This window comes from Agelaius tricolor, unplaced genomic scaffold (genome assembly GCF_023055355.1).
Source record: "Agelaius tricolor isolate 1412-34295 unplaced genomic scaffold, bAgeTri1.0.p SCAF_13, whole genome shotgun sequence".
In the NCBI taxonomy this organism is placed as follows: Eukaryota; Metazoa; Chordata; class Aves; order Passeriformes; family Icteridae; genus Agelaius; species Agelaius tricolor.
In genome coordinates, this window is record NW_027269273.1 from 8,996,435 (window position 1) to 9,022,402 (window position 25,968).

The 25,968-nt window shown below is 43.1% G+C and overlaps 1 protein-coding gene across 1 annotated transcript in view; it reads right to left on the minus strand.

Annotated features, from left to right (window-relative positions):
- The window catches only part of BICC1 (BicC family RNA binding protein 1), a 90,322-nt gene extending 65,263 nt beyond the window's left edge, over positions 1 to 25,059 (minus strand). Inside the window, exon 1 of the mRNA XM_071438672.1 lies at positions 24,676 to 25,059. Coding sequence (XP_071294773.1) covers positions 24,676 to 24,877 — 202 coding nt within the window. The 5' untranslated portion in view covers positions 24,878 to 25,059. The remainder of the gene's footprint in view (positions 1 to 24,675) is intronic.
- Positions 25,060 to 25,968: the final 909 nt, after the last annotated feature.

Below are 25,968 nucleotides of genomic sequence, written 5' to 3' on the forward strand. Positions count from 1 at the left end.
GTTAATTGCCTCTCTACCTTCAAATAGGCCTTTGACCATTTCAATTTTCCATTTTGAACTCTGTATCCAAAATTATAGGCTGGCCAGAAAAAAAAAAAAATCACATTTTATTAATTTGTTCCAAATCCTTTGTAGTGAAAAACTGACAGCAGCAGTGTGCAGCCAGCCATGAGAGCAGTGTCCCACTTCAAACACAGCCTAGATGTTATCAATTCCCTTGACCTGTCACCCAAAGAGAGGCAGTTCTGGAGGAGACAGCTGGAGCTGGGCAGCTCTAGCAGCTGCAGGAGCATCTCACCAGCTCACCACATCACACCATACTGCTGCTAGAAAATCCTGCTCTGCACAGCAATAAAAATTATCAATATTTATGCCAGCAACTCACTTGTCCACTACTCCAGGCTTCCTGTCAGACACAAGGGAAGAGACCACAACACTGTGACAGGATGAAGCCATTCCAGCCCTTCTCCCTCTTTGCCTGCCTCGGTTGACATCCTCATTATCATTAGCACATAACCTGCACTAAATACGGGGGCTGTGGTTCCCTAGGAAGGTATTTAAAATAAAAATATGGAAGACAAGGACCCAGGGTGTAGCATTTTGCCCTTTCCATCCAGTGTGGCCACTGTAAACACTGCAAAGGGACAGGACAGCTGAGTGAGCTGCCCCTGTGCTGGCACACATCTGGCAATGGGCCAAAACATTCATGGGAGGGCAGGAGAAATAAGACATGTAAAGCTTGACATTTTTCTAAAAAGCTCTGCAGTGGGACTGCCTTGAGTCTCTGGATGAGACAGCTGAAAAAAAAAAAGCCTTTGAGGCAGAGCCTCCCTTGCTGCCAGTGCCTGACAGATCCAACTGTGCCCCAAGCCAGAGTATCCATTTAACAGGGCTTGCTGTTTACAGGAGGAAAGAAAATCATAATATCAGCACTGCCCCAGGGGCTGACTGAGGATACCTGCCAAACACAAAAGCTCTGCTCTCAGCAGATTGATGGCTGGGGATATTCTCTCTATTTGTTTAGCATTCAACTTTCCCTCAATGCACAAGCACTTTTCCTGTCAGGTATGAGTACAGACACTGCATGATTCATTGCATGGGAGGGGAGAATGCAGCAAGGCTGTAAAAAAATTAGAAACAAAACCCCCACAGAATTGGATAAAAAGGTACACAATATTTTTCTGATGGTCCTGCTTGTTATGAGTCATTCACAGATGGGGAGTTAAAGGAGAGAAGCCAAGATTAAGTCAAAGACAAAGCTTTATACAGGAAACCAGTTTAAGTCTGCTGCAATGCAGGTTAAACACTGAGCTCCAAGGCCTTTTCCAACAGTAAGGAGACACTGCCTGTATCTGGGCCCATTATGCTGAACAAGATTCTGGAATACATTTGACAGGGACAAAAAACTCCCATTATTTGGAATTACCAAGTCTCCTGCTTTTCTAAAATTCAACCAACTCCACACTCTCCAGCTTCCTGGATGAAATTGGAATATTTGGAGAACAAAACGAGAGTTTCATTTTTCTGTCCAAACCCACTCACTCTTCATTTCTGTCTCTATCAGAAGAAAAAAACCCAACACCTCAATTTTTAAATGACACATGTTGTGAACCCTTTTCTAGGCATCTGCTCTCCTGTTCCTGCACATCCATACAGCTGGTAACACTTGCAAATCCACACACCCAGGCTGCTTGGCATCTCCTTTTCCCTTAGCCTGAGAATTTTGAATGCCTGCTGTCTTCCCTTTTTGCATTCATCAGTTTGAAAATATACTGATCACCTTAGATGTAAATTCTTCCTCAGATAAAAATCCAATTCAGCCTTCTTGCTATATTTTAATTCCAGATTCTAAGGCATGTGGCAATAGAGGAATTTTAGCAGAGGGCTGTTCAGTTCAGGGTAAAACTGAGAGTCACTCCTGTACACTAAATTTGTAATATGTTAGACTACTGACAGTACTACTGAAGCAGTGCCCACTTGACATCAGCTGTTACCTTGAGTATTTGCAAACTGTAAATTGGTTTTTTTTGCATCTTTTACTCCCTCTAAAGGAAAAACACCAGTTTAAATATACATACAGAAAAATGTAAACCCACTTAAACACTTCATGAGAAGGATAACTGAGCTATAAACTAGCATTAAGTAGCAAAGGACAAAAAGTTTAAAAAGCCAAGAAGAAAAGCATAAGATAAACAAATGTAAGTAAGTGCAGGCATAAGCACTGGGGCAAGGCACTGATGCATTCAGTTAATTAAAAAAAGAAAGAAGATAAAGGTAAAAATCACATAAAATCCCATTTTCGGGAATACACCCTATGTCTCAATTCATACTTTAAAGACAGGAAAAAAGGGTGCCAGTTTGTTCTTGGATACCATCAGAATCCATGAAACATCTGAAGAAGGCAAGTTCATCAGTTTGACCCAAGAACCAAAACAATTTGTTCAAGTAATATCACTGAGGAAATTGCAAAGCAGATTTGTAAAGAGAGGGTGGGATGGATCCCCCCAAAGGGTGGAAGCAGAGGAAGTAAATTCACCCATCCATCCAGTCCAGAGCTGTGTATCACCACAACAAAACGTGCACCAACTTGTCGCCCATTGTTCCATGCACTTGTTAGGCATGAAATCCAAATTATGTATCAGCACAAAACCACAGTGATAGAAGTTACTTTGCCAAACTCAAGTTTACTCACAACACCAAGATCTTTCTGCTTTCAAGAAACTAAGGAAATGAAGTCATTGTTTAGGTAAGAAGATCAAAGCACAACAGAAGTCTAGACCCTTCTGGTAAAGGTGAACAAGTCTTATTTTCACAGCTGCTTTTATGTCCACATTTTCATCATCTACATGAATTTTTCTTAAGAACAGTTTTCATATTAAAAACCACAACTGGTATATACAGCTGGCAAAGCATTAAATTATTCCATTTATGTGCATGCATGTAAACAAAAACATACACATTCACAGTGAATCAAGAATGTCAAGCTGTATAATTAGGATTTCTAGACAGTTTACAGTAAGATAAAAGCCTCACTGGTTTACATTACACTGGTAACATTTGGCCAGAAGCTTGGCATCCATACCAGCCTCAATCATGCCACATTAGATGTGGACTGCATAAGGTGTTAAGAATAATTAGTTTTTAAATTTAGAATTGTGAACTGTTTAGCAAAAAAGAGGACAGCTACCTTAAGAAAAGCAAGAGCATTCTGATTTTAGGGTGTTAAACAAAAATAAATTAAACCAATTATGTTAGTTTTCATCTCCTAAGTGAAATTACTCCACCTGGGAAATCCTCCCTGCTTTTTCACTGAGGCAGCACTACAGATATAAACAGCTCAGGACTGAGACTTAGCAGATGAATGTATCCAGAAAAACACTGCTCTAAGCTGGCACCAGGAGAAAGCCACTTCTGGGTAAAAAGAGTTCAACTCCACAGGAAATTCTGCACTTCTACTGGTCTCATTTCTTTTTATTACCAATGAGTTTTTCAAACGAAATAATCTTCTGGGAGAAGTTTGCTGAATGGTAGCAAATCCTTGTGAAATTCAGATAGACAATAATGGCATTCTTTCACCATCTATTCCTCATGAATTTTCATCAATAACTACAGGAAACCTTCAACAGTTTTCACTACAGTGGAAGAGGAGCTGAACAGCTGTGGATAAATCATGCTGATACTGTATTTAGTTTGCTGTATACTCCTTCAGAAAACCTGAGCATTCTTGCCAAACCACGGGTAAGATGGCATAGACAAGTGGAATTTCAAGCTAGAAAAGTAAGCAGCAAAGTCACAGATTCATTAGAATTTCATGGAGAAGTGCTCTACACTCCAAAGAATGCACCATGGCTCAAGTATTACAGAACTGAGCTCAGGCTGTGTATGGCAGAGTCAAAGCAAAGAGACCACAAGTCAGTCACCTAAAGGTTAAAATAAACCCAAATCAAAATCTCATCTGGCAGAACACACAGTGATATTTATTCAAATACCTCAATGCTACTGAGATTTGTCCCTCAAGGATCCCAAAGCTCTTTCTGAAATTGAACACAGACATGCTGGAAGCACTCATCACTAGAGGCTACACTCAGAGAGAAGTTGTAACTGCCCCTTCACCTTACAGCCCTGATCTAGGCTGTCAGCCCTCTTCACAGGGTGACTCCTCCCAGATTTGGGCTTACCTCAAGAAAACAAAGTTAGTCAAGGATGCAAATTTTGCAGTACTTCAATAAAAATAAACTTACATCTTATAGAGATAAAGATTACCAACAACTTTATAGTTCAGCTATCACATCCTGTATGTATTTTTGGGCCATGCTTTCATATAAATTAACATGCTCAAGTTAATTAATGCTTGGTTTCCAAGCTGTGTCTTCTGGCTACAGGGCAGATGTATAGAAATGCAAAGCTCTCTCCACCCAAAGGCTCTAAAGGGATGAGTCTTTAGAAATCCAGCTGCATCACCCACTGGATTCCTTGTGATTGCCACCTCCTAGAGGCAAGGTCCTGCCATAGGGCAGCTGAAACTCTCCCAAGGGACTGCAAATTCCTGGCAACACCTTTGAGCTGCTACACTTGTGAGGAAGGAGGAATCCTCATTTGCACTTTGCAGTACTCAGGAAGCAACCCCACAGAGGGGTGAAACCCCCAGCAGAGGCCTGCACTGCTCAAACCTATCCCAACCCTAAATAAACACCACTGGGGAGTGTGTGCCCCAAGACTTGAAAGCCAGCCTTTGTGGGCTGCTGAACCCTTTATTCAAACCTTAGGAAACCAAGAAAGGCGTTTAAGGACCGGGCAGGAAGTGCAGAGCTGAAGTTATGTTGCCTACACAAACAGGCCCAAAAATATGTTCCTCAAATCCTAAAGTTCCTTTCTTCTCAAGCACAAGCAAATCACTGACTGCAGTGTACAATCTCAAAGACCTGCATCTGGCCCCCTGCTATCTAATTTGTATTTTTATGGACTCAAAACTATTTCTACAAGTGCTGTTTACAAGAAATATATAAGTCAGGAAAACTCTACAAAGCTGCATTTACACAACCTTGTGATACAGTGCAGGAAATGCTTAAACTAAATTAATGACCACAAGTAAACAAGAAAGCATTGTTTTGTGGTTAGACAACTGCAATTCTGAGTTACACAACTCATTTATCTTGAAACCTTGACTATTTCTGATATTAAATTCCCCTTTTTTATGTTCGAGACTCAGGAAAGTCTGCTTAGAAGAGCTGATACAATACAAAACCCTTTAAGTTCATGCAAAATAAACTGGAAAGAAACTTGTAAACTTAAAGGATATAAAATGTCAAGTGTGGGGAAGTGAAAAATTAAAACAAAGAATGTGCAATTTCTGCCAAAATCTAGAAAAACAAACAATAACAAGTAAGGAACTAATATTTGGCCCACTTCTGCCTCCAGTTCCTGCGTGGGGGCTTTAGCCAAAGAAATATCATATTTTTGCAAACAAAAAGAGGCTTAAGTAGCAAGATCTTAGTGCAGCTGATTTAATGCAATGCTGCTTTCAGGACTCTTTTACCATTTTTGCTCAACATTACCCAATTTGAATCTTTTCCATAAAAGTTTGTCAATTTTTTTCCCTGCATTACGTCAACAATCAGCTCCTTTTCCAGTAACAAAAACAAAACCAATTCTTTATCACCAAACAGAGAATGACATTAGCACCTATTCATAAAAACCACTATGGGCTGAGCATTGTGTAACATCCCTCAACATGTTGCACTTGCAAAATATCCCAGTTTTTATAAATATTGCCCATGTGTTTCATGCTTTCATAAAGCTTTTGCCAAAACACTCACTTTTTAAGTGACATGGAAAGCTTAGTAATGTGGAAGGAATGTCAGTGAACCAAAGAGAAAAATCAAGTCTACTTTCAAACCATGCTATTTGCCCTGTTACCTGGAAATTGGTGTTCTTTGGAGTAACCATAATTAACCAACGTAATTAATGCACACATCCAGATCTGCTGAGGCTGAGCTGACATGGTACACTCGGCAATTTAATTATATCTTTTATAATCATGGTATGTCACTCTCAGGCCTTGATAGTGAATAAAACCAAAACCACAGCCAGTTTTTGGACAAAAGAATCTTAGCAGAGTGTCATCTGATAATTGGATGATGATTAGATTGCTATGGTAGCAGATAAGTTAGACTGGAAACCACAGGAAAGCAAGCTTTTACTAAAGAGGTACAGAAGTATTGATGACATTCTTTTCAAAAAGAACAAGAAATAAGTATCATAAAACACCACCTTATGTATCAAAGAAGGCTGGCAAAAGGAAAAATACTATCCAAAGGTCTTTAACATAAGCACAGGCAAGAGCCATACACAGGGAACACTAGAAGGGATTGCTCTTGAGGATAATTCTGGCTAGGAATGATAACGACAGCCAGTATAGGAAAAAGGGCTCTTTTATTTATTTATGGAGCCACGTTTGCTCCTGAGAAATCCCTGTGTGTGACTCATATGATGCAAAGCACAAGCAGGCACATACATTAAGGTACTTCCAGTTCAGCTCTACAAACAGGGTATTTTCAATTTACAATAACCACATCTGTGTGCTGGCATGTGGGAAAACAAGGACGCCGTGCAAGCGCGTGATTTCTAACTCAAACAACAGCTTTGTTTCCAAAAGGCAAGGGGGCTTTGAACTGCAAACCTTCCTAAGGAAATACAGTCCACTTGAGAGCAGGGGGAAGTGGCTCAAAGTCAGCATTCCCAGGCATAAATAAGCACGTACTGGGGTCAACTTTCTGCAAAAGAAATGAGTTAGCCATCAATAAAAAAAAAGAATATTTGTGTGCTTGCAACACCCATCAGTAGTTTCTGCAACAAAAAACGAACCATGTGAGGGCTTTATGTTCAACAGAATTAACAATAAACCAAGCCTCAAGCACTCAGCTTTGCTGCAGAGTAAAAATATAATGGCACTGCTGCCACTTGACAGCCAAGGGGATCTTAGCTTTGTATTTCAGTGAAAAACAATCACCACCCTGGAGCACAGATCAGTCAATGCCCCTTATGTGCCCACATTTGGCTACTGTTTCCAGTAAACACCAGCTAGAAGTTCATTAAAAAGAAATGCAACAAAGTCCTCAGAAGTCCCAGTTAAGAAATATTAAAAAGATTGCTTTAGGTTTTCATTCTCATCAAATTTTCGTTCTCATCAAATTTTCATTCTCATCTTACCAAAATATGCAATAGGAGAAGATGATGAACAATGAATAGCAGGAACAAAACAGCCCCAATAAAAATCACACAGTTTATGTAAGAACTGAACACGTTGTCACTCAGCCTCACTTTCTCTCTGATGACTATTTCAAGCCATGTAATTTTACAACACCAAATTGCAATGCATGCATGCAAGTATCACAATCACAGAAAAACCTGTCATTTTCCAAGTCCTCCATTACTTCTTCAAAGCTTTATCAAGCCCTTAGGAAAGAAGTGTTGCACATATTGGGTGAGATTTAGGCTTCTTGGAAATTCTGTAAGTAAGTTAACTTGTAAGTTTTAAAAAAAGTAAACATATGTATAACAAACACAAAATAACATCTAATGCTTCTTCTTCTTGTAATTTAACAAAACATCTCCCCACAGAACCTCTTTAACTGTGTTGTTCTCAGTGTATTGAGCCTCTGACATTTATTTCAGCTTTTTTTATCACACAGAGCAACTCAGGATCCAAAAAGCCAGGTCAGCAGTCCCACAGGTTTTCAAGAACTATGCAAAGCCTGGAATAATGCTGAATAAGCCAAAAAGCCATCCAGGAGAAAAATAAAAAACAAAGCTGTACCACCAGCTGAAAACTGAAAATTTGAGGCTAAGTATTTTACTCAAAATTGCCATCCCAACAATTATTTTCCTGAGAGAAGAGGGGGAGGATAGATGATGGAGCCCTTCAACATGAAAATGCCTGCTACTGAGGAATAGAGAAGTTTAAAAAGCCATGACAGCCTTTGCTCTTCGCCATCCAGAAAGCTCTGCTAAAAAAAAAAAATGTTGTCCACAAAAGATTCCAAACATTCTTCTTCCATTACAATTATATAGATTTCAAGATGTTCCACAACGTGAACCAAAGCTTTGTGCAGTGCAAAGCAGCCAACAGTAAAATTACATTTTTCCTGCAGTTAAAATGGATTAGCTTTAAAACCAAGCAGAAAAGGAAAAAAAAGGGAGGACTTGCTGCTCTAGTTCCTCTGCTGAATGTTTGGAAAGTTCATGTTTCAGGAGTCTGTGAGCAGAGTAAACTGCACTGGAAGAGGAAGGAGGTTAAACACTAAGTTATACTGGTAGAGTCAGGGATCTTAAATCACAAATGCATTGAGAAAGGGTAAGAATGAGTCCCCACAGAGAGACCTGCAGCCCTGCTCAGCCCTGCTGTCACACAGCACACACAAACACCACCAGGGAAAATGGGCTTTTCCAGCTCAGGAAAATCCTCCCCACAGTGACAGCGTCCACTCCAAATAAAGTGCATTATGCCTCCTGCAGCAAAATGGCAAACACAGCCCTACCCACACATGATAAGTATTAAGCAAAGCCTCCTACTATTGACTTTATTTAACTGGGTCTTCCTAGAGTTGCAATTAATCCCTAGGAATTTTCCAAGTTCCTAACTCTGCAGAGACTGTGGGTCATTTTTATACCAAGCCTGTTTTTGCAGTTGAAAAAAGTCCATATACTCAGGGAAATGCAAGCCCAAGATTCAAACACCACCTCCTGATACTGAAATCCAGATACCCTAAAAAACATAAAACTGTAAATACATAGACCTAATTTACTCTAAAGACAATACATATCATCAATAGCACTTAATCATGAGCTCAAAAATAATACAGAAGTCACAACTGCATATAGTTTATTGCATAGATGAAATAGTACAAGTATGACACATCAGATGTGGCTCCAGTCTTGACAATTCAAGCTGTTCTTGAGATAAACATGACAGTATTGTGCTTCCTGCTGTGCCAACAATGACTTTATCCCTTAATTTATGCCACTTCCTTCATGCTGTTTTTTTTACCAGTGCTATTTCAACTATTTGTGCTGTTCCTTTAAAACAGAATTTGGCTATTGTTTGCTTTTTTTTGGCACATTACTAAAAAAAATGAGGCATTGCATACAGTTAGCACTAATTAAGTGGTATGGAGACCAGTAGATTGTTCTGTAAGGACAAGCATGTAAACATATAAATTTCTCTTGGGGAGGAAAAGACATTGTAACAGCCAGAAGTTACAGTCAAAAAGCTCACTAGACTCTGAAAGTCTCTGCTTATCTCAACCATAATTATAAAAAAACCACCAAACTCAAACCATCTAGAATTAACAGAGGTGAAAGTCTGGAGGGTGTACTCCATTTCTGGAGTTCATAAGCCATTATTATTAAGACTGCCAAAAAAAGCAACATTTCCTGTTTGCATTTTTTTCTTCTGTTTTGATTTTGGTTGAATTTGGGTATTCTGTTACAGCTCAACTGGATTTCACCATAAAATACTTTTCAGCTCTTTAAGTTACTACCCTGAAATCATGAGACTCTTTGGCTACCACAAACCCACAGCCTTGGCAAAACCCATTTGCAGAAATTGATACAAATCTTCTCTGCAACCTAATGAAAAATAACCATCAAATTTAAAGTGTCAGAAGAAAAAATTTCTTTTAGAAAAGAAAAGCAAATAAATTTCTGTTGCCTAAGCTGTCATAGTGAAATGTTAACCAGCCCTCACTGTGCCTACATGGAGCCCACCTGCCCACAGATCAGAGAGGTTTCTCTAGAAAAGGAAACTATTCTTCCATTGCTGAAGAAACAGCACCATGGAGTTGAGACAGCCCAAGCACCAGTGCCCAAGGTGTTCAATCCACTTCAATCTCTATATTGCAGTACTTAACCAGTTCCTGCCAGAAACATCCCAAACCAGTCTGTATTTGAGCAACAGGAGCTGACCTGGGATCCACCTGCAGCAGTAACCACCACTTACAGCAGAACAAACAAGGATCATTAGAGCACATTAAAAAAATTGAATTAAAAGTTATTTAACTTACCAGAAAATGTGTTTTCCTCCTAAATACCCTCTTCACCTCTACTTCTGTCCTTAAAAATGTTGAAATACTCTCCCTTTAAAGTCAATAAGGTTTAAATCATGGACTACCTCAAAAGAGAAATTGGCTTTGTATTTCTGAAATAAAAAAAATACAGCCCAAGAGCAGAATGTTTGAGAAGACAACATCACTTGGGAATCATAAGAGACCACAAAGATAAATGTATTTTATAATTAGAGCAGAGAACCATGTTTTCACTTGGGCTGGTGTTAAACCCTTTTATGGGATATAAAATTACTAAGATATTGCTAAGAGAACATTCTTACTCCTTTGATTATTAAAATGGTGGAAGAAAGGTTAAATTACAACAAAATGCTAAACACTAAGGACTTTCAAGAGTTTCAGAATGAGAAGCTCCATCTATAAGTTTCCCATTAGCTTCACACTACCAGGTAAAATTGATCTACTTGACAAATACGTATATTCCCCCAATTATGGCTGTGGCTCTTCTCCTCAGAAAAATACAAATCCATGCTGACCAGCAGCTCCACACCATGGTCCTCCAGGTCACATCTTTAATGTGGAAGTCAACATGCACTGCATCATCTGACTTGGCCTTACTGCAGCAAACAAAATGCACCCAAATACCAAACATCCCGACCATCCTGACACTGCCTCCATGCCAGTGAGGCAGTCCTGATGAGCCAGAGGAGCTGTTTGGGACACACATCACACAGAAAGAACCCATCCTGGGTAGGGACATGGCAAAGCACCTGCACCAAAGCCTATACTCAAATGCAATGTTCACCAATGATCTGTACTCTATCTCAAAGGGCAGTTAGGAGAGGAAGAAGAAGGCTGTGTCCATCCATCCCTGCAGGTTCCCAGCTCTCCCTGCCTGCCCCTGGCCTGCTCTCACTCACATAAGAGGAGCAGCCCAGAATCTGGGTACCAGGTGCAGAAATGCTGAACGTGCTCCAAGTGATCTCGATCCATCATGCAGCTGGGAGGAGGCAGAACAGAGCTGGTGAGTGGTTCCTCCTCCTCTCCTCCCAGAAAACAGTACAAACAGAAGGAGAGCAGGAGAGAAGCTGAATGAGCAGCAGAGAAGCACTGAGCAGCTCCTGTCCCGGCAGCGTGCCTGGCTGCTGTGCAATGTATGGGGAGATCCTTCCTGTGCTCATCCAAAGCTACTGGACTTTAATAACCTCTTAGTCACGTCTCCCTTCTCCTCTTGGGCCCTGAGATTTCCCTCTCTGAAATTTCCTATCTGTCTGGCAGACTTGGCTGTGCTGCCCTGCTCTCTCTGCTCTGGCCAGCCTGCAGGGGCAGCTGTGTCACTCTTTCCTTGAGCTCCGCCACTCGCTGCTCCCACGCCTCGCTCAGTCCTGCCCTGGCCAGACCCTGCCACTGCTCACTTGGAGGACGAACATTCCTTTAACTCACACAATGCAGAAAGCAGGAGCAGGGAAAGAGACACCAAAAGCAGCCTCAGGCAGCACAGAGCTGTAGCACGAAGCTGACAGCACTTAATTCTTTAACACATTATTAAAACCAGTCTCAAATTCTCTGCTGGCTGTTCAAGCCTGGAGGGAAGGCAGTGCCAACAGAAGCTCTGCAGTGATACAGGAGAGACACCCAATGAAAGGATTCCTGTAAATATGCAGCTGATATCCTCTAAGGAAAAAAAAGTGTATTAGCATTTTACATTTTAATTGGTTTGCATTATATTCTCAAGTCAAAACACCACTAACCCTCAGCTCTCTACAGAAATACAGAAAGCATACTTCCAATGACATATAAACCAATTTAAAAAAACTTCAGTTGAAGGAATATCAGACTTGGTGTCCCTTTTTCAGGATGAGTAAGCACATCCATGGGTGAGAAGCACATCCATAGAGTGGTGAAATATTAAATTAAATTAGATGGCCTTTGTAAAGGTAAAATTCATCTGTTGTATAAGTTTTCATCTTTCAGGTGATAAATGCCTAAAACTATACTTAAAATTCAGCAGAATAATCTTCTAGCACTCACTTCCCCCAAACATTTACAAGAACACAGAATATAAAGTTTTGTAAATGTTTAAATACATACAAAACTTTGCAGTACCCTACTCTTTTTTTTTTCCACAGCTTAAACGATTCCTCATGTCTCAAACACTGGAATGACTTTTTTTACTTCTGCCAAGTCTCTGAACAATCTAAAGATGTCACTGAAGACCACTTAAAGTAAAAAACCTGAGTGCTGCTAAGCAACCCAGAAAACACCATTACATGTTCAATTGTTTAGTGCATTGAAAAATTTTACACATATTGAGAGTCCATGTATTCTGCACTCTAATGATGGTAATGTCTTCCACGCAGAGGAAGAAAAGAAAATTTTGCAGAATACGTTCTTATTTCAAAAAGGAATTGCTTATAAAGAACTAAAGATTTGATCAAATTTATTCACTGTTTCTGCACATGGAACAGATTAGAAACAGATTCTCTCTTATCCACTATTTTATACACACTCCGGAAGCAAATTTACTAAGCAAAAACAGCACTTGTGTTTGTTTAACTAAAAAACTAAAGACATACCAGGGTTCTTTTCCACCATATAAAACAGTATTTAAAAAATGTATTCCACATCCAGACTCTTTAAATCATTGCTATTTTAACTGCTCCAGCTGCATATAAACAAAGGCCATCTAATGTAATTTAATATTTCACCACTCTATAGCACTTCTCACCCATGGATGTGCTTACACATCCTGAAAAAGGGACACCAAGTCTCATATTCCTTCAATGAAAAGGATTCCCATATCCCAGCAAGGGTGACATGCAAATGTATCCTTCATTGCATAAATTACAAGTGTGTTTTTCCATTTAAGTGTAGGTATTACACAGAGACATGGTTTTAAATACAGGTGATTTTAACCCATTTCTGTTCAGCACATCTTTCACTCATCATGGCTCTGTACCACAGTGTAATGCTCTGCACAAGAGCTCCTTTACAACAAAACTCCTGGTTCAATTACTCTACATTCCAGTTTATACACCCTCAAGGAACACAATCTCATCATTAAGAACATGGAGAATATCTTCAGAAGACATCAATGTAACTAAACATAAAACTGTTTCACTGCATCACTTATAATGGCCTTAATATTTATTTTGGAATTATGAATTTCATTTTTCCATCTCTCAAGATGTTTGGTTTTAAGTTACCAATCTTGCATATTCAACTGCCATAAATTTATTGCAGGCACTGAACAGAACAGAGCCAATCAAAATAGACATAATCAAAGCCCTCCATTCATACAAAGTGATTTGCAATAAGGTAGAAGGCACATTTAAAGGTTAAACCACTAATTCAGAGTGGTAACACAGATTCCCCAAACCAAAGTTTGCTTAAAATGTAAAAAAAGAATCATCACCTGTACGTAGAATTAAAAAATGGTTTATAAACAAAAAAGAAAGAGGTGAAAATCTATTTAAAATTTTGGAATATGTGGCAACCTCACCATGGAACTTTAGACTATCAAAACAATAAAAAAATGTAAAGGTTTGTATGGCAAGGTAGAACAAGAGACAATGTCGTGAGGTTAAGGCCAGGAAGTTCCATCTGCACAGGAGGCAGTTCCTTACAGCGACCGAGCACCGGGACAGCCCAGAGAGGGTGTGGAGCCTCCCTCCATCCTCCCTGGAGGTGCTCCAGACCCAGCTGGGCACAGCTCTGTGCCACGCGCTCCAGGATGAGCAGGGAGGCAGCACCAGTGACCCCCTGTGCTCCTCTCCTGACCCACTCTGGGATGTGTGAGCTAAGAACAGCACAGATATGTCTACATGCTCCAGAAAACAAAAGCAGCGCTTCAAAACAACGGGATAAATCATTAGTGTTACCAACTTCTCCCTCCAGTTATCTTTTAACTTTGCTTCTTTCAGACTAGATTTACTTGCCTTAATACTGATTTTCAGATATGTTGTACTGGAGACCATTTAGCTCAGCTTGATTATAAAAATGTTGCAAGTTCTCCTCACAAGGAAATCTAGCATAATTCCTTTCCAAGAACCGAGTTTAAACAGATGAAGCCCATGATCTGAGCTGTTCCACAAGCAGCAGAATGGTATTTTGGGTTTGTTCTGCTTGTCATCTCATCACTAGTATGGACAATCATTCAAGCTTTTACACAGACTTTGTGCCAAGTAAGTGAGAAAACACATAGCTCAATCTTTTCAAGTACATAATTTGAACTTGCAGATATATTTCACTTGAATAATCTGGAATGAGGCTTTGTTTTTCTTTCCTTGGCACTCTTATTTATAGTTTTTTGCTTTCAAAACCTCTTTAATATCTTAGCAGTCAAATCAAAATCCTGTGCCATTCTAACTCCTACAAACAAGTTATTTCTGCGAGTTAAAAAGCTGTAGAGAAGGGCTGAAAGTCTTAAAAGAATTATCAACCCATAGATTCTTAACATGTTGGGCAGGCACAAAGGAAAACAAACCAACCAAACAGAAAAACTTTTCTATGAGATGAGGGAGAAGAAGTACCTATAAAACCCCAGTATAATAAACATTCCTCAGCATCTACATACTGCAAGCCTGGCAATAACCACATAAGCAACATGATTGCTGCTTATTTTTCCTTGAAAACCATTCTTACAGACCTGATTCATATCACATAGTTCTAGGGGAAAATGGAACCAAGATTTTGCAAAGCCTCCCAGACCTGGCCTGCAGAGAAGTTTAGTAAATGGAAAATGGATTGCTCATGTCTCACTTGCAGCTACACATGTTCCCAACAAGTAAAAAGCCAAAAGAGAAATGGGGAATCACTATTTTCATAAATTAATATCTCAGAAAAGGCTTCTCCATACAAGTTTATCAAGTTTTATACACAAGGAGTATTTTTCACAAGTTTTATTGCAACCTTCACACACCAGGCAAGCCCTGGAATTGCAACAATAGGGAATGCAGCTGCCTTGTGGCTGGCACCAGCTACACTATCCAGCTTCCTACCTCTGGGAAAAGGCTCAGCAGTCAAATCAGATGGGGTAAAGAAAAGCAATTTTTTCAAAGTCTCAAAGCAGCAAACCAGAGAATATTCCTTCCAGTCCAGTAAAATTTCTACCAGGCTGCATTGGAGCCCCTTCTAGAAATAGCTAAAACACTTAGCTGCACACAAAACTATCACTTATCACGGGCTAACTGCATCTTCAGATAGCAGATTGTGTGGCTGTCCTGGAAAGCACCTCCTCAGGCCACCAGTGTGCCCCAGAAGTTCACAGCCCCTAAAGGAATGGGACAAAATCTGATCTTTAAAGGTTTAGGATATGTCAACCTGGGCAGTTATTAAAAAAAAAAAAAATCTGAGCAATAAAAAAGGAGCTTTACTCCACAGCATTTCTAAACTGTTGATCTCAAGATGCCAAATTCAAGACACAGCTGCTGGCAGCTGGCCATTTGGGAGGTAGTCAGAATGACTGGAAATTTCATGCCTTTTAAATGCATCATCTATTATTGTCTTTCTCACCACAAGTGATACATTTATAAATATATTTTTTAAAAACCTTTGACTCTTGAAAGAAAAGAAAGCTAAAGAACAAGTTATTTCCTGTTTGCTGTCACTCACATGTGCAAGGAAGACACTTCCAGGAAGGATAAATTGAGCAACATGTCCTTCTGTGGTTTACACAACAGAATCCAAGCAGCAGAGATAACAGGACTGTGCTCCAAGCCCAGCTGCACTCCCAGGTCCTGTTTTCACAGCTTGCTCACATACCAGCAGCAGGAACACAAAGCTCAGGAGGATGTGCTGGAGCCCAGAGCTCAGCATCCCTGAACTGCACCCCTGGGGCCAGCCAGGCCATGCAGCCCACGGGCAGCTCCCACTGCTCAGCCCTGAGCACCCAGTTAGTTTATCCACCCCTGGAGCCAGCCCTGAGAGAGCCTCAGCAAAGCCCAGCAGCTGGGAGGCTCACAGAGATAACCACAGCTTCATCCTTGTAGGACTGGCACCTCAAAAGCTGCCTGAAGGCAGCCAAGCAGCAGCACTCACACGCTGCCAGGGCAGATCTGTGTCCCAGCTCACCCAGCCAGGCTGCAGGCACCCTCCAGCTGGGCTCCTGGGGGCCAGAGCACCCCAACACCACAATGTGCAGCCAGACACAGCCCCCAGCACCCCTCGTGGGCATGAGAACCAGCAGCTGACCCAGCCAGCATCCTGCCTTCCTGCAGGGATCGCCCTGGGGGCCAGCACTACCAAATCCTACCAGGATGCCAAAGGTGGGGTCTACAGACCAGCTTTCCCAGCAGATGTTTCTCAATGCTCTGAGGAAGATAAATTGATCCCTAACTCAATTACAATTTTATCAACTATGGAGAACGCTTCAGGCTGCAAACTGCTATTTTTAATATTGCTGTCTGAGCAAGGATTTACCTAAAAATCTCCAATACCTAACATTAATAAACACTGTGCTTTAATATAATAGCCCAATCTCAGATTTAGTATTTTAACTCAACAACTGAAACTGTAGTTAAGAATTCTTTAACTCCTTTGCTGTCCAAAAATGACAGCAGTGACCTCACTTCAGCAGTGAACACTGCAAAAACTGGAAAGCCTCCAGATTTTATGGATTATTTCCTTTTCACAAAAAGAGGAAAAGTTGTAAGATGACATTTTTTTCTGCTTGTCCTGTCATTAGGCACCACTGAGAAGACTCTGGCTCCATCTGCTTATATCCTCTGACACACACAATTGATACGGTGTTCCCTGTGCCTTCTCAAGATTAAAGCTAAACAATCCCAGATGTCTCAGCCTCCCCTCCAGTCCCTCAGTAGCACTGTGGCCCTTTGCTGGGTTTGTTCCAGAATGCTCATGTCTCTCTGCCCACTGGGGAACCAGGGCTGGACCCTGCACTCCTGATTTGTCTCACCAGGGCAGCACAAACCTCTGTCAGTTTTCTCCCTGGTGCAGCACTTCATGCTCCCTTTTGCTGAACTTCATGGAACTCCTCTGGGCCATTTCTTCAGCTTGCCAGGATCCCTCTCAATGGCTGCCCTCCATCTTCACATTCATGAATAATTTTTCCTTGCAAGCAAGGCAAAAGCCCAGCAAACCTCCTGTCAGTTCCTTGATCACCTGTCTGGAAGCTGCTACAGAAACATTCCAGAAACTTGCTACATGGCTTGTGTGCTGCCAGGCTCTTGTCCCAGCAGAGGACAGAGGGGTTAAACTCCTCCATGGGGATCAGCTGCAAACAGGAGCCTCCCTCCAGCTGTTTGAAGGCCTCATGTGCTGCTTCTTCCCACCCAGATGAGATGGTCTGTAGCAGCCACCTGTAAAACCACCCAGCACTCCTGAGCCTGCACTCTCCAATGACTGCTGGCGTGCTCCAAGGCAGAGCTCCCTGCAATCCTGCCACTCCCCCACATCAAAGGGCAACACCTCCTCCTCAGCATCCCACTCTGAGCACCCCACAGACCCTGGCACTGAAGGACTCCAGTCCCCAGAGCTATCCCACCACACCTCTCCAGCCTCAGGGAGATTGCAGCCCTGCAGTCCCACCTGTCTGCACCCATGCATCACCATCAGCAGCTCCAGGGATGTACCACACTCATGGGTTCCCAGTAAAGGTGTTCCTGGAACAGCCCTGCAGGCACACACCTATGGTGTGCCTTCCCAGTTTCTGTGCCCTGGTGTCTGTAACTTCAGCAGAGCTGCACAGCAGCACAACAGGACAGAACAGTGCTGCTACCTGCCCATCAACCCCTCCATGAAACCAGGCTCGCAGCAGAAAAATTACATGGAGTTATGCTACCAGGCAAGTGACTTGTCCAGACACTGTGTTCACAGTTATGGATTTGTTTTTAGATTTGTTTTCAATCCCCTATCCATCACACCCATCTTTTTCTGCAGAGACATCAAGAGTTTTACCACCTAATATCCAAACCCTGTTTTCACACATGAGAGAACTTGTTGATTACTCAGATTCCTTAGACTGTATTATCTAGTGAGATAACACTCTCACTCTGGAGTGTTCCTTCAAAACATCAATAGAACTCTAACACAAAACTATTTATTCCAGTAAAGAGGCTATCCCTGCCGATATCTTTACATAAATCAGCTATAAAAGTCACTGAGACATGAAGAGTTCTTTTGCCTCATGCAATACACTCATACTGCTCTGAGCCAGAGGCAAGAAACAAAGACTGAACAAGAGCTGAGGCTGTGTTCAAAGAATGGTTTGAATTGCTTAAGTCAAAATTATTTTAGAAATTACCACTGATTAATAGGTAGCATCTTAAAGAATAAAACCTTAAATCAAGTTCTTGTTCCTTCAGATAGCTTATTAGGTGTGGGTATTTTCTGTAGCTGAACTCCAGCTCATGTAGTCATACCAGTTTTCAAGCTCAAAGTTCATGAAAGCCACCAAAGAGTCTTCACAGCAAAAGTCACTACTGTAAAAATATTTTTAAAAAGCTATTAGTTCTTTGACACAGAGGTTTGAAATTAAAGAAAACTAGCATGTTTCATTGTTTGAGAGGCATAAAGCCAAGAGCCTGAAATGAGTACTCAAAATAGGACATATTTTCCAGTGGAGGTAAAGATTACAATATAACCAACAGGAATGTGCAAGCCAGCAATACTTAACTCAGCAGCTCATGCCAAACCATGATAGTCCCTTGTACTACTTGAACACTGAAACTTGAGAAAGTGGTATTATTACAATTGTTAATAGTGGAATGCAAGAACTACAAGTCACACAAATTCATTTCATGTATTTATTTTTTGTAGAAATAGACTATTCAGCACTTTGGGGATTTGAAAACCTGACAAAGAACTTGGATTCTTTTTTCCTGCTACATATAAGTTAAAAACCAAATGTAAATGCTATTAGGAAGGTTCCAATTTCCCCACAACTATGTCCTTGTATAGGTTATGCTGACACATTACAAGGAACAAAATATAATAAAAACCACCAACAGAAATCTCACAATTTAGTAGGAAAACCCAAAATTTTCTTCCTCTAGGAAAAGCAACTGTGGTTAGGACCTGCTAAAATAAAGAGTAAGATATTTCAGTACAAATCTGTCATAGATGAGACATAGTTCACAACCCTTGGAGCTCCAAGAGGGACATGGGAACTGTAAACAGGAATATAAATCACCAGCACTCTGAGTATTTTTAACTTCAGCTGCAAGCAAGGTACACTAATTATTTGAAGGACCACAGTACACTAAGTTCTATTGTACAAATTTCTACCACCATCACAAACACACAAATAAATCTAGGGGAATATCAGTAATTACTGCTTCGCCATTTAAACATAAAACCCCAAAATAAATTTAACGTGGAACTTGCCCTCCCTGCACAGGCACCATTACAGGAACATTACAATTGCCTGTTAAGCAGTCAACTTGCTCAAAATCTCTATCTTCAGGGTCCAGCCTCTAATAAAACCATTGTTTGTAGCACTCAGCAGAAGCCTGGGTTTCTTAGAATATCTCTGTCTTCTTTAGCACATTCCAATAAAAGTGCTTGTCTTCCCCCCACTCCACTTCCCCCAAGCTTTGCCTGCCCCACGTATCAATTTCTCATTCTCTGCAGATGAAACCAACCAGTGCAGAAGACTATGAAAAGCACTGAAGTAAACTTTCCAACAGTTATGCATTAAGCAGGGAAAATATACTTGTTTAAACACAAGTTTCATCTCATGGATCAGCAAACAAAAGCTGGTTATCATCCAGACATCAGAAAGAGGCATTGCATAAGTACAATCAAGATCTAACAATGGTCTCTGGGTGACCTTTAGGCAAAGGAATGAACAATTTACAGTAAGTTTCATGTGGATTAAACCATGCAAAAAAAAAGTTAGCTAAGTATTGGTGTTACCTCCCCCTAAGAAAATCAGGGGTTGTTTTGGGCAGATTACTAGCTGAGCATTTTTCTAGCTCCCCATGACAGGCAAAGAGCACCAAAGCAGAGGGAGTAGGATGGGGGAGAGCTCTCTCAGTGCTGCAATGGCAGGACAGAGCTCCACAAGGGCACCTCAATGAGCAGCTTGCACTGACTACTCATGCTGAATTCTTACAGCACTTTTGTCCTTCCTGATTGGAAAGTAACCAGTGATCCACTATTATCTTTATAATTGACATGATTCCTCTAGTTCTGGCCTAGACCAGGTGACCTGTGACATAACCCACATAGCCAGCACCACAGCCAGTGCTATTTTCCAAGGTGCCCACCTGGTCTCCACACGACCTGCTCTGTAAGATGAGCTCGACAGCCAACTGGGAGCTCCTCAGAGTTTCCTGGGCATGCAGGTCTGTGCTTTTCTCCATGTGTTTATCAATTAATAGTCAGGCAAATGCTGAATTACCTCATAAAGGAAAAAATCCCAACAAAACCAAAAAAACATAGAGCAAAAAAACTACCACCCATAAAGTTTTAGATCCCTGAGTAAAATTACCCTGAGGAGCCCTCAAAATGAAAGATGATGCACAAAAAAATACAAAACAAAGTAAAGAAACACAGAATTTTAACTAGCACAGTTTTGTACTTTAATGAAAAAGCCATACATAATAAGGGCCCACACATCATTGCTAGACTTAGACTCTTATTAAAAACAGCATGGATTTGTTTTTTTAGCAAACTGCTATCGTGTGATAGTACATTATAAAGTCAAAAAGTATTTAACTGTGAGTGCTTAAACCACACATACCACATAAAAAACCCCTACATCTGCTAAAGAACATGACAAAGAAAGAGGATTATTTGAAATGCAAGATTGGCATAACATTTTGTAACCAAGAATGAGACACACCACGCAAGCAAAAAAGGTGTTGCTTTCTTTGGTTTGGGTTTTTTTTAATGTTCATGGCCAACTGGACTAAGCCTACTGATTGCTGCAACATCAGCTGATAGATTATACTTTTTGGACAGCTTTCCTAAGTTTACTGTTCTGCCTCTTTACAATAATATTCAGCTCCTATGGTAACAGGCACTCACACACTAAGTAAATCATCCCACAATATGAAGTCACCTGAGCATTAACCAGAATTTGTGCAGAGCAGCTGTAATTAATTGGGCTATTAGGAAATACCATCTTCTGTCAGTGCTGAAAAGAAAAGTTGATCTGTTTTACTCATACTAGCCTCCTAGGAAAACCAGAATTATTCTAGAAGTATCTGTTCACCAAGAAACTGATGAAGACATGAGGCATAAGAGAGCTTACACCCCACTGTAAAGACTGAGATTTGTTTATGGGACACAATTCCAGTCATCCATGTGCAAGTAATGAAACAGTCATACAGAGAAGATGGACACAAGGAAAAACCAGTTCTTATTTGCAAGGGGTTTACCACAGCTTTTGCAGTTTCTGATATTCCAAACAGAACCATTCAGGAAATACCACTACAATTATTTTAAAATGGGAGGAGTAAAAAAAAAAAGGTAGCAGAGGCATCCTCAAATCTATAATTTTTTGGCACCACAAGTCAGATTTGATTTCTGGTTCAGATACAATTGGTAGCAAACTACCTGCACCTCCTCTTCTTCTGAAAGAGAACTGAGAGCTCTTGCCACAGCACTTACTGCAGCTACTGTGTATCTCACAGGGAGGTGCCCAGTTCCTGATGAGCTGCAGAGGCTGATATTCCCAGGTGAGCCTTGCTGGGATCAGCCCTGGCTCCCAGGAAACTGCCCACAGACTGTGGGAAAGATGGAAATAACCACAGCAGCAGCACATATAAAAACTCAGCAATGCAAGAAGTAACAGAAGCACTGGGCTGAACATGGAGCTGCTGCTTATTCTTTCTCCCAGATAGTTTTTCTTACATTTCATTATTAGTTCAGTAAACAACAGATGTTGATGAGGAAAAAAAAAACCACCAAGGCACCCCCAAGCAAGAATGAGAACATTTCCTGATAAGTTCCTTCAGCAGATGCTCCTTCAAACTTGGCTGTAAAGACAACTGAACTAAAGATGATACATTTTCACTCTTCTATAATATAAGAAAGGTGTGGTGATTACTAGAAGATACTCTAAGTTGTTTAATAATTTAGAAAGTAACTTTCCCAAGTGTAAACAAGCTATCTAGTAAAAGCAAAGAGGAGCCTTTAAGCATCTAATATGAACAAAAAGCTGTATTTACACCAGCCTGAAATTAAAAAAAAAAAAAAGTGCAGAAATTGGCTAACTTTTGGAAATAAGAAATCTGCTCATCATCACTTGGATTGAAAAGATATTTCTTTTCCATGATGCAATTTCTGCATATTTTAAGAACTTCCAGTAAAGGATCTGGTATTAGAAACCATAGGGAACACAACCCTACAAATTATCTAACAGAAGTTTGCTCCTGGAGATGGTTCACGCTGCTTCCTTTCCATTGTCACTTTCCTAACAGAGCAAGGCAAAGCTTCACTCCCAAAAGACAGACACAAACAAATGGTGGGGAGGGTGGGAGAAGTTAAAAAATAAAATCAAGTTTGGCTTGTAACCAGCAGCATAGCTGATAGCTGACTGAATTTCTGGGTACCAGGTACAGATCTGGTTTCACGATGCTTTCCCTGGCAGAGCTGCTTGGTGCTTGAGGTTCTCGTAAGTCAAGAGATGAGGCAAATGCTTGTAAAGCACAGAGAGGAAACTGACAGAACTGACAAAATGTTTACCAAACAGTTTGGTTTTCTCACAGAAAGAACTGCTATGTTTGCTTCCTAATAAACAGCTTTTCATTAACAGTAAGCCAGACAGTTCAGGTTTTCACATAAAGCCACTTATTTCCAAGTCCAGCATAAACTTTCCACCACAACAAGGACAACTACCTGATACAAACCCTCCCCAAACCACCACCTGAAGAATGTGTATTCTAGACAGGGCATACAGTAACCTCACATCAAAAACCAGGCAGTACTCTGCTTGTATTTACTCACTATGCTCTATCATTCATATACTTTTTACTACTTTATTCTTCCTACAAAGGTAAGAAGAAATAAAGAAATAAAATTTGAAATAGGAGCAAAGAAAAATCTTACATTTTGACAGTGGCTACTACTGGGTCACACAACTTACAGAGTATTTGTCTTCTGCTTGGGAGCTTTGTTTACCCCTTCATGCTTACTACCTCAAGCAGTAGAGGAAAGGACTGGGTGAGGGATGAGATAATGGAAATTTATTTGGCTATTAGAGGAAAAAGTTAAGGCAACCTTCATCTTCCTACACAACTCTAACTTTTGACCCTTCACTACCACTTCTTACACAAAAATACCCATGTGGTTTTGGTTTTCAGACACTTTTGATGAGCACATCTTTATAAATAGTTGTTGCTGCTCTGTTTCTCCAAATTCCTTTCTCTTTACCGCATTACATAATGAGATTTTTCTACTAGCTCTAAAGCATTAACTGATTAAAGATTAACTCACCCCCAGGAGAGACCATCTCAATTAAAAAAATTCCAATCATTGTAGTCACCAAGTCAAACTGCAGCTCTTCAGTGACCAACCCAAGTCACCAGCTGCTGCTCGCTCCCACAGCCTCCCTTCCACTGCTGCAAGGAGGAAGGCAGGTCCCTGACAGGGGATGCTCACGCAGGGAGCACCCAAAGCTCCCAGTAAGTGACCAAAACGCCTTCTTTGTGACATGCCAGGTAAAACATTTGTCAAGGGTTTCTTCTGAAAATGTACACAAATATGTGAGTTACCGTGTTAATGTAACGTTAAATGTTTACAAAACAGTAGATCCAAAGGGAAAAGCGCCCTCTTGAAACCAGCACCGTCTCTTCTTGTTGATCCAGACACACCCTGAGATTTGTCACTGTAAGGCCTGAAACTCACCTCGGTTCTCACGGGCTCCTCAGACCAGACAGCTGGGAACAGCCCGAGGGAATCACCCCGCTCAGCAGCATCCTCAACTGGTTCAAACCCACTCATGTGCTCTTTAGCAACAAAACCAGCAATTACTACTCCTGTTTTGTCAAAAGCTGCCTACGTAACTTCCACTGAGAGCAGATAATTCAAAACATACTGGGACAAAATATGTAGCCTCAAGGAAAGAAAAAAAAAAACTTCAAAAAAACCCCAGACAGCGGAGCAAAGGGCCGAGCCGGTCCCACGGCCGCTGTCAGCCCTGCGGATCCATCCCCGCTGCTCCGGCCGGGACACCCGGCTCCCTGCGCGCCGGGCTGTTCCTCGAAAGCCGAGAGCCCGCAGCGCCTGCCCGGGCGGGATGTCCCTTCTCACCGACGGAAGGAACGCCGGGGGACCGGGACCCTCCGAGCCGCAGCGGGGCCGGGCAGCGGCACCATCCGCGACACCAGGGCCGGCCCGCCCCAAGCGGCATCTGCCTATCCGGGCTGGGGCCGGGGCGCTCGGCTCCGCTCCGGGGGCACAGGGAGCCGCTTCCCTCAGCCCGAGAGGCCACGGCAGCGCCCGGAGCAGGCACCGGCCCACGGGGCCCCCGCCGACCCGGGCCCGCGTCCAGCGCCCAGGGAAGCGGCTGACAGGACGGGGCTCCCGTTCCGGCGGGGAAAGGGGAGCCGGACACGGCACGGCGGGGACCGGGGCCCCTCTCGCCGCTCCCGGCCGCCGCCACCGCCCCGCGCCCCCCGGGCACCGCCGCCGCTCCCGCCCTCACCTTGGAGCATGGCCTCCAGTTTCTTCCTGTCCACCCGGAATCGCTCCTCGCCCCACTCGGGGCTGTGCAGGGGCCGCGGCGGCCCGGCCGAGTCCTCCTCGGAGCCGGGCGCGGGCGAGTCGGCGCTGCGCTCGCTGTTGGAGCCCGGGTCGGAGAGCGGCTGGGGCAGGTACCCGCTCAGCGGGTCGCACTGCGCCGCCATGGCGCTGCCCGGCGGCCGCCGCCCCGGGCCCCACTCGGCCGCCTCGCCGCGGGACGCTATCTGCCCCCAGAGCCGCCCGGCCGGCGCATCCCAGCCGCCGCCGCACCGAGCCCCGGCGCCGCCCGCCCCTGCCCGCGGCTCCCCGCCGAGTGAGCGCGGCCCCGGCCCGGCGGCGTCCGCGGCTCGGCGGCGCCCCCAGCCCGCCCGCAGCCCGCACAGCATCCCCACCTCCATTGGGCCGCCGCCCGCCGGGGAGGGGCCGGGGATATCCCCGGCGGGAGGGGGCAGCGCCGCGGCCCCGCAGGAGGGCGGGGAGGGCGGAGGGAGGGCAGGGGAGGAGAGGGGAGGAGAGGGGAGATGCCGCCGCCCCCAGCGGCACCGCCCCCGCCTGTGGGCGCCGGGCCGGGGTCTGTGCCAGCCGGGATCGCCCTGCCAGCCGGGGTCCCGCCGCACCCGCCGACCCCCGGCCCTGAGAGCGCGTCGGCCGTGACCGTGCGGTGGCGGGCGACACACAGGACAGGCGGGTGGCGGTCCCTAGCCGCACCGTGCCCAGAGCCGATCCCGAATCGCGCCCGTGAGGGCGGCCCGGCCGCATGCCCTGCAGTCACTGCCTGGGGCCGCGTCTGGCACATCCCCTCCCGCCGGGCAGGGCCCCGAATCCCCGCTCGGACATTTCGCTGCACGAAGCCTCCTGAGGGAAAAGTGCCTTGTGCTGCTGCGCCTCAAGAGACTGGGTTACACATCCCTCACCTTCCAGCAGAACTGCGCTTACCCAGACCCAGAATCCCAGCTGGATGTACTCCGGCACAGTTCATGCCGCTTTGCAAACAGTTTGAGCCCAGAAGCACGCAGTGGTGTACAGGAAGCATGAACATGAGCTGCTACACTGGCCTGCTGGCAGTGGTGGCATTTTGCTGTTCCCTCAGCCAGACACTGCCCGGGAGGCCCATCACTGCCCAAGTGGGACTGTCCAAATCACCCCAACAAAGAGTGAAGCATGGACATCCCACTCTCTTTGGGTCTGCTTTGTTTCTACTGAATCAGAGAAATCCTTTCTGACACAAAAAGTTGCATACCACACACTCCGACAA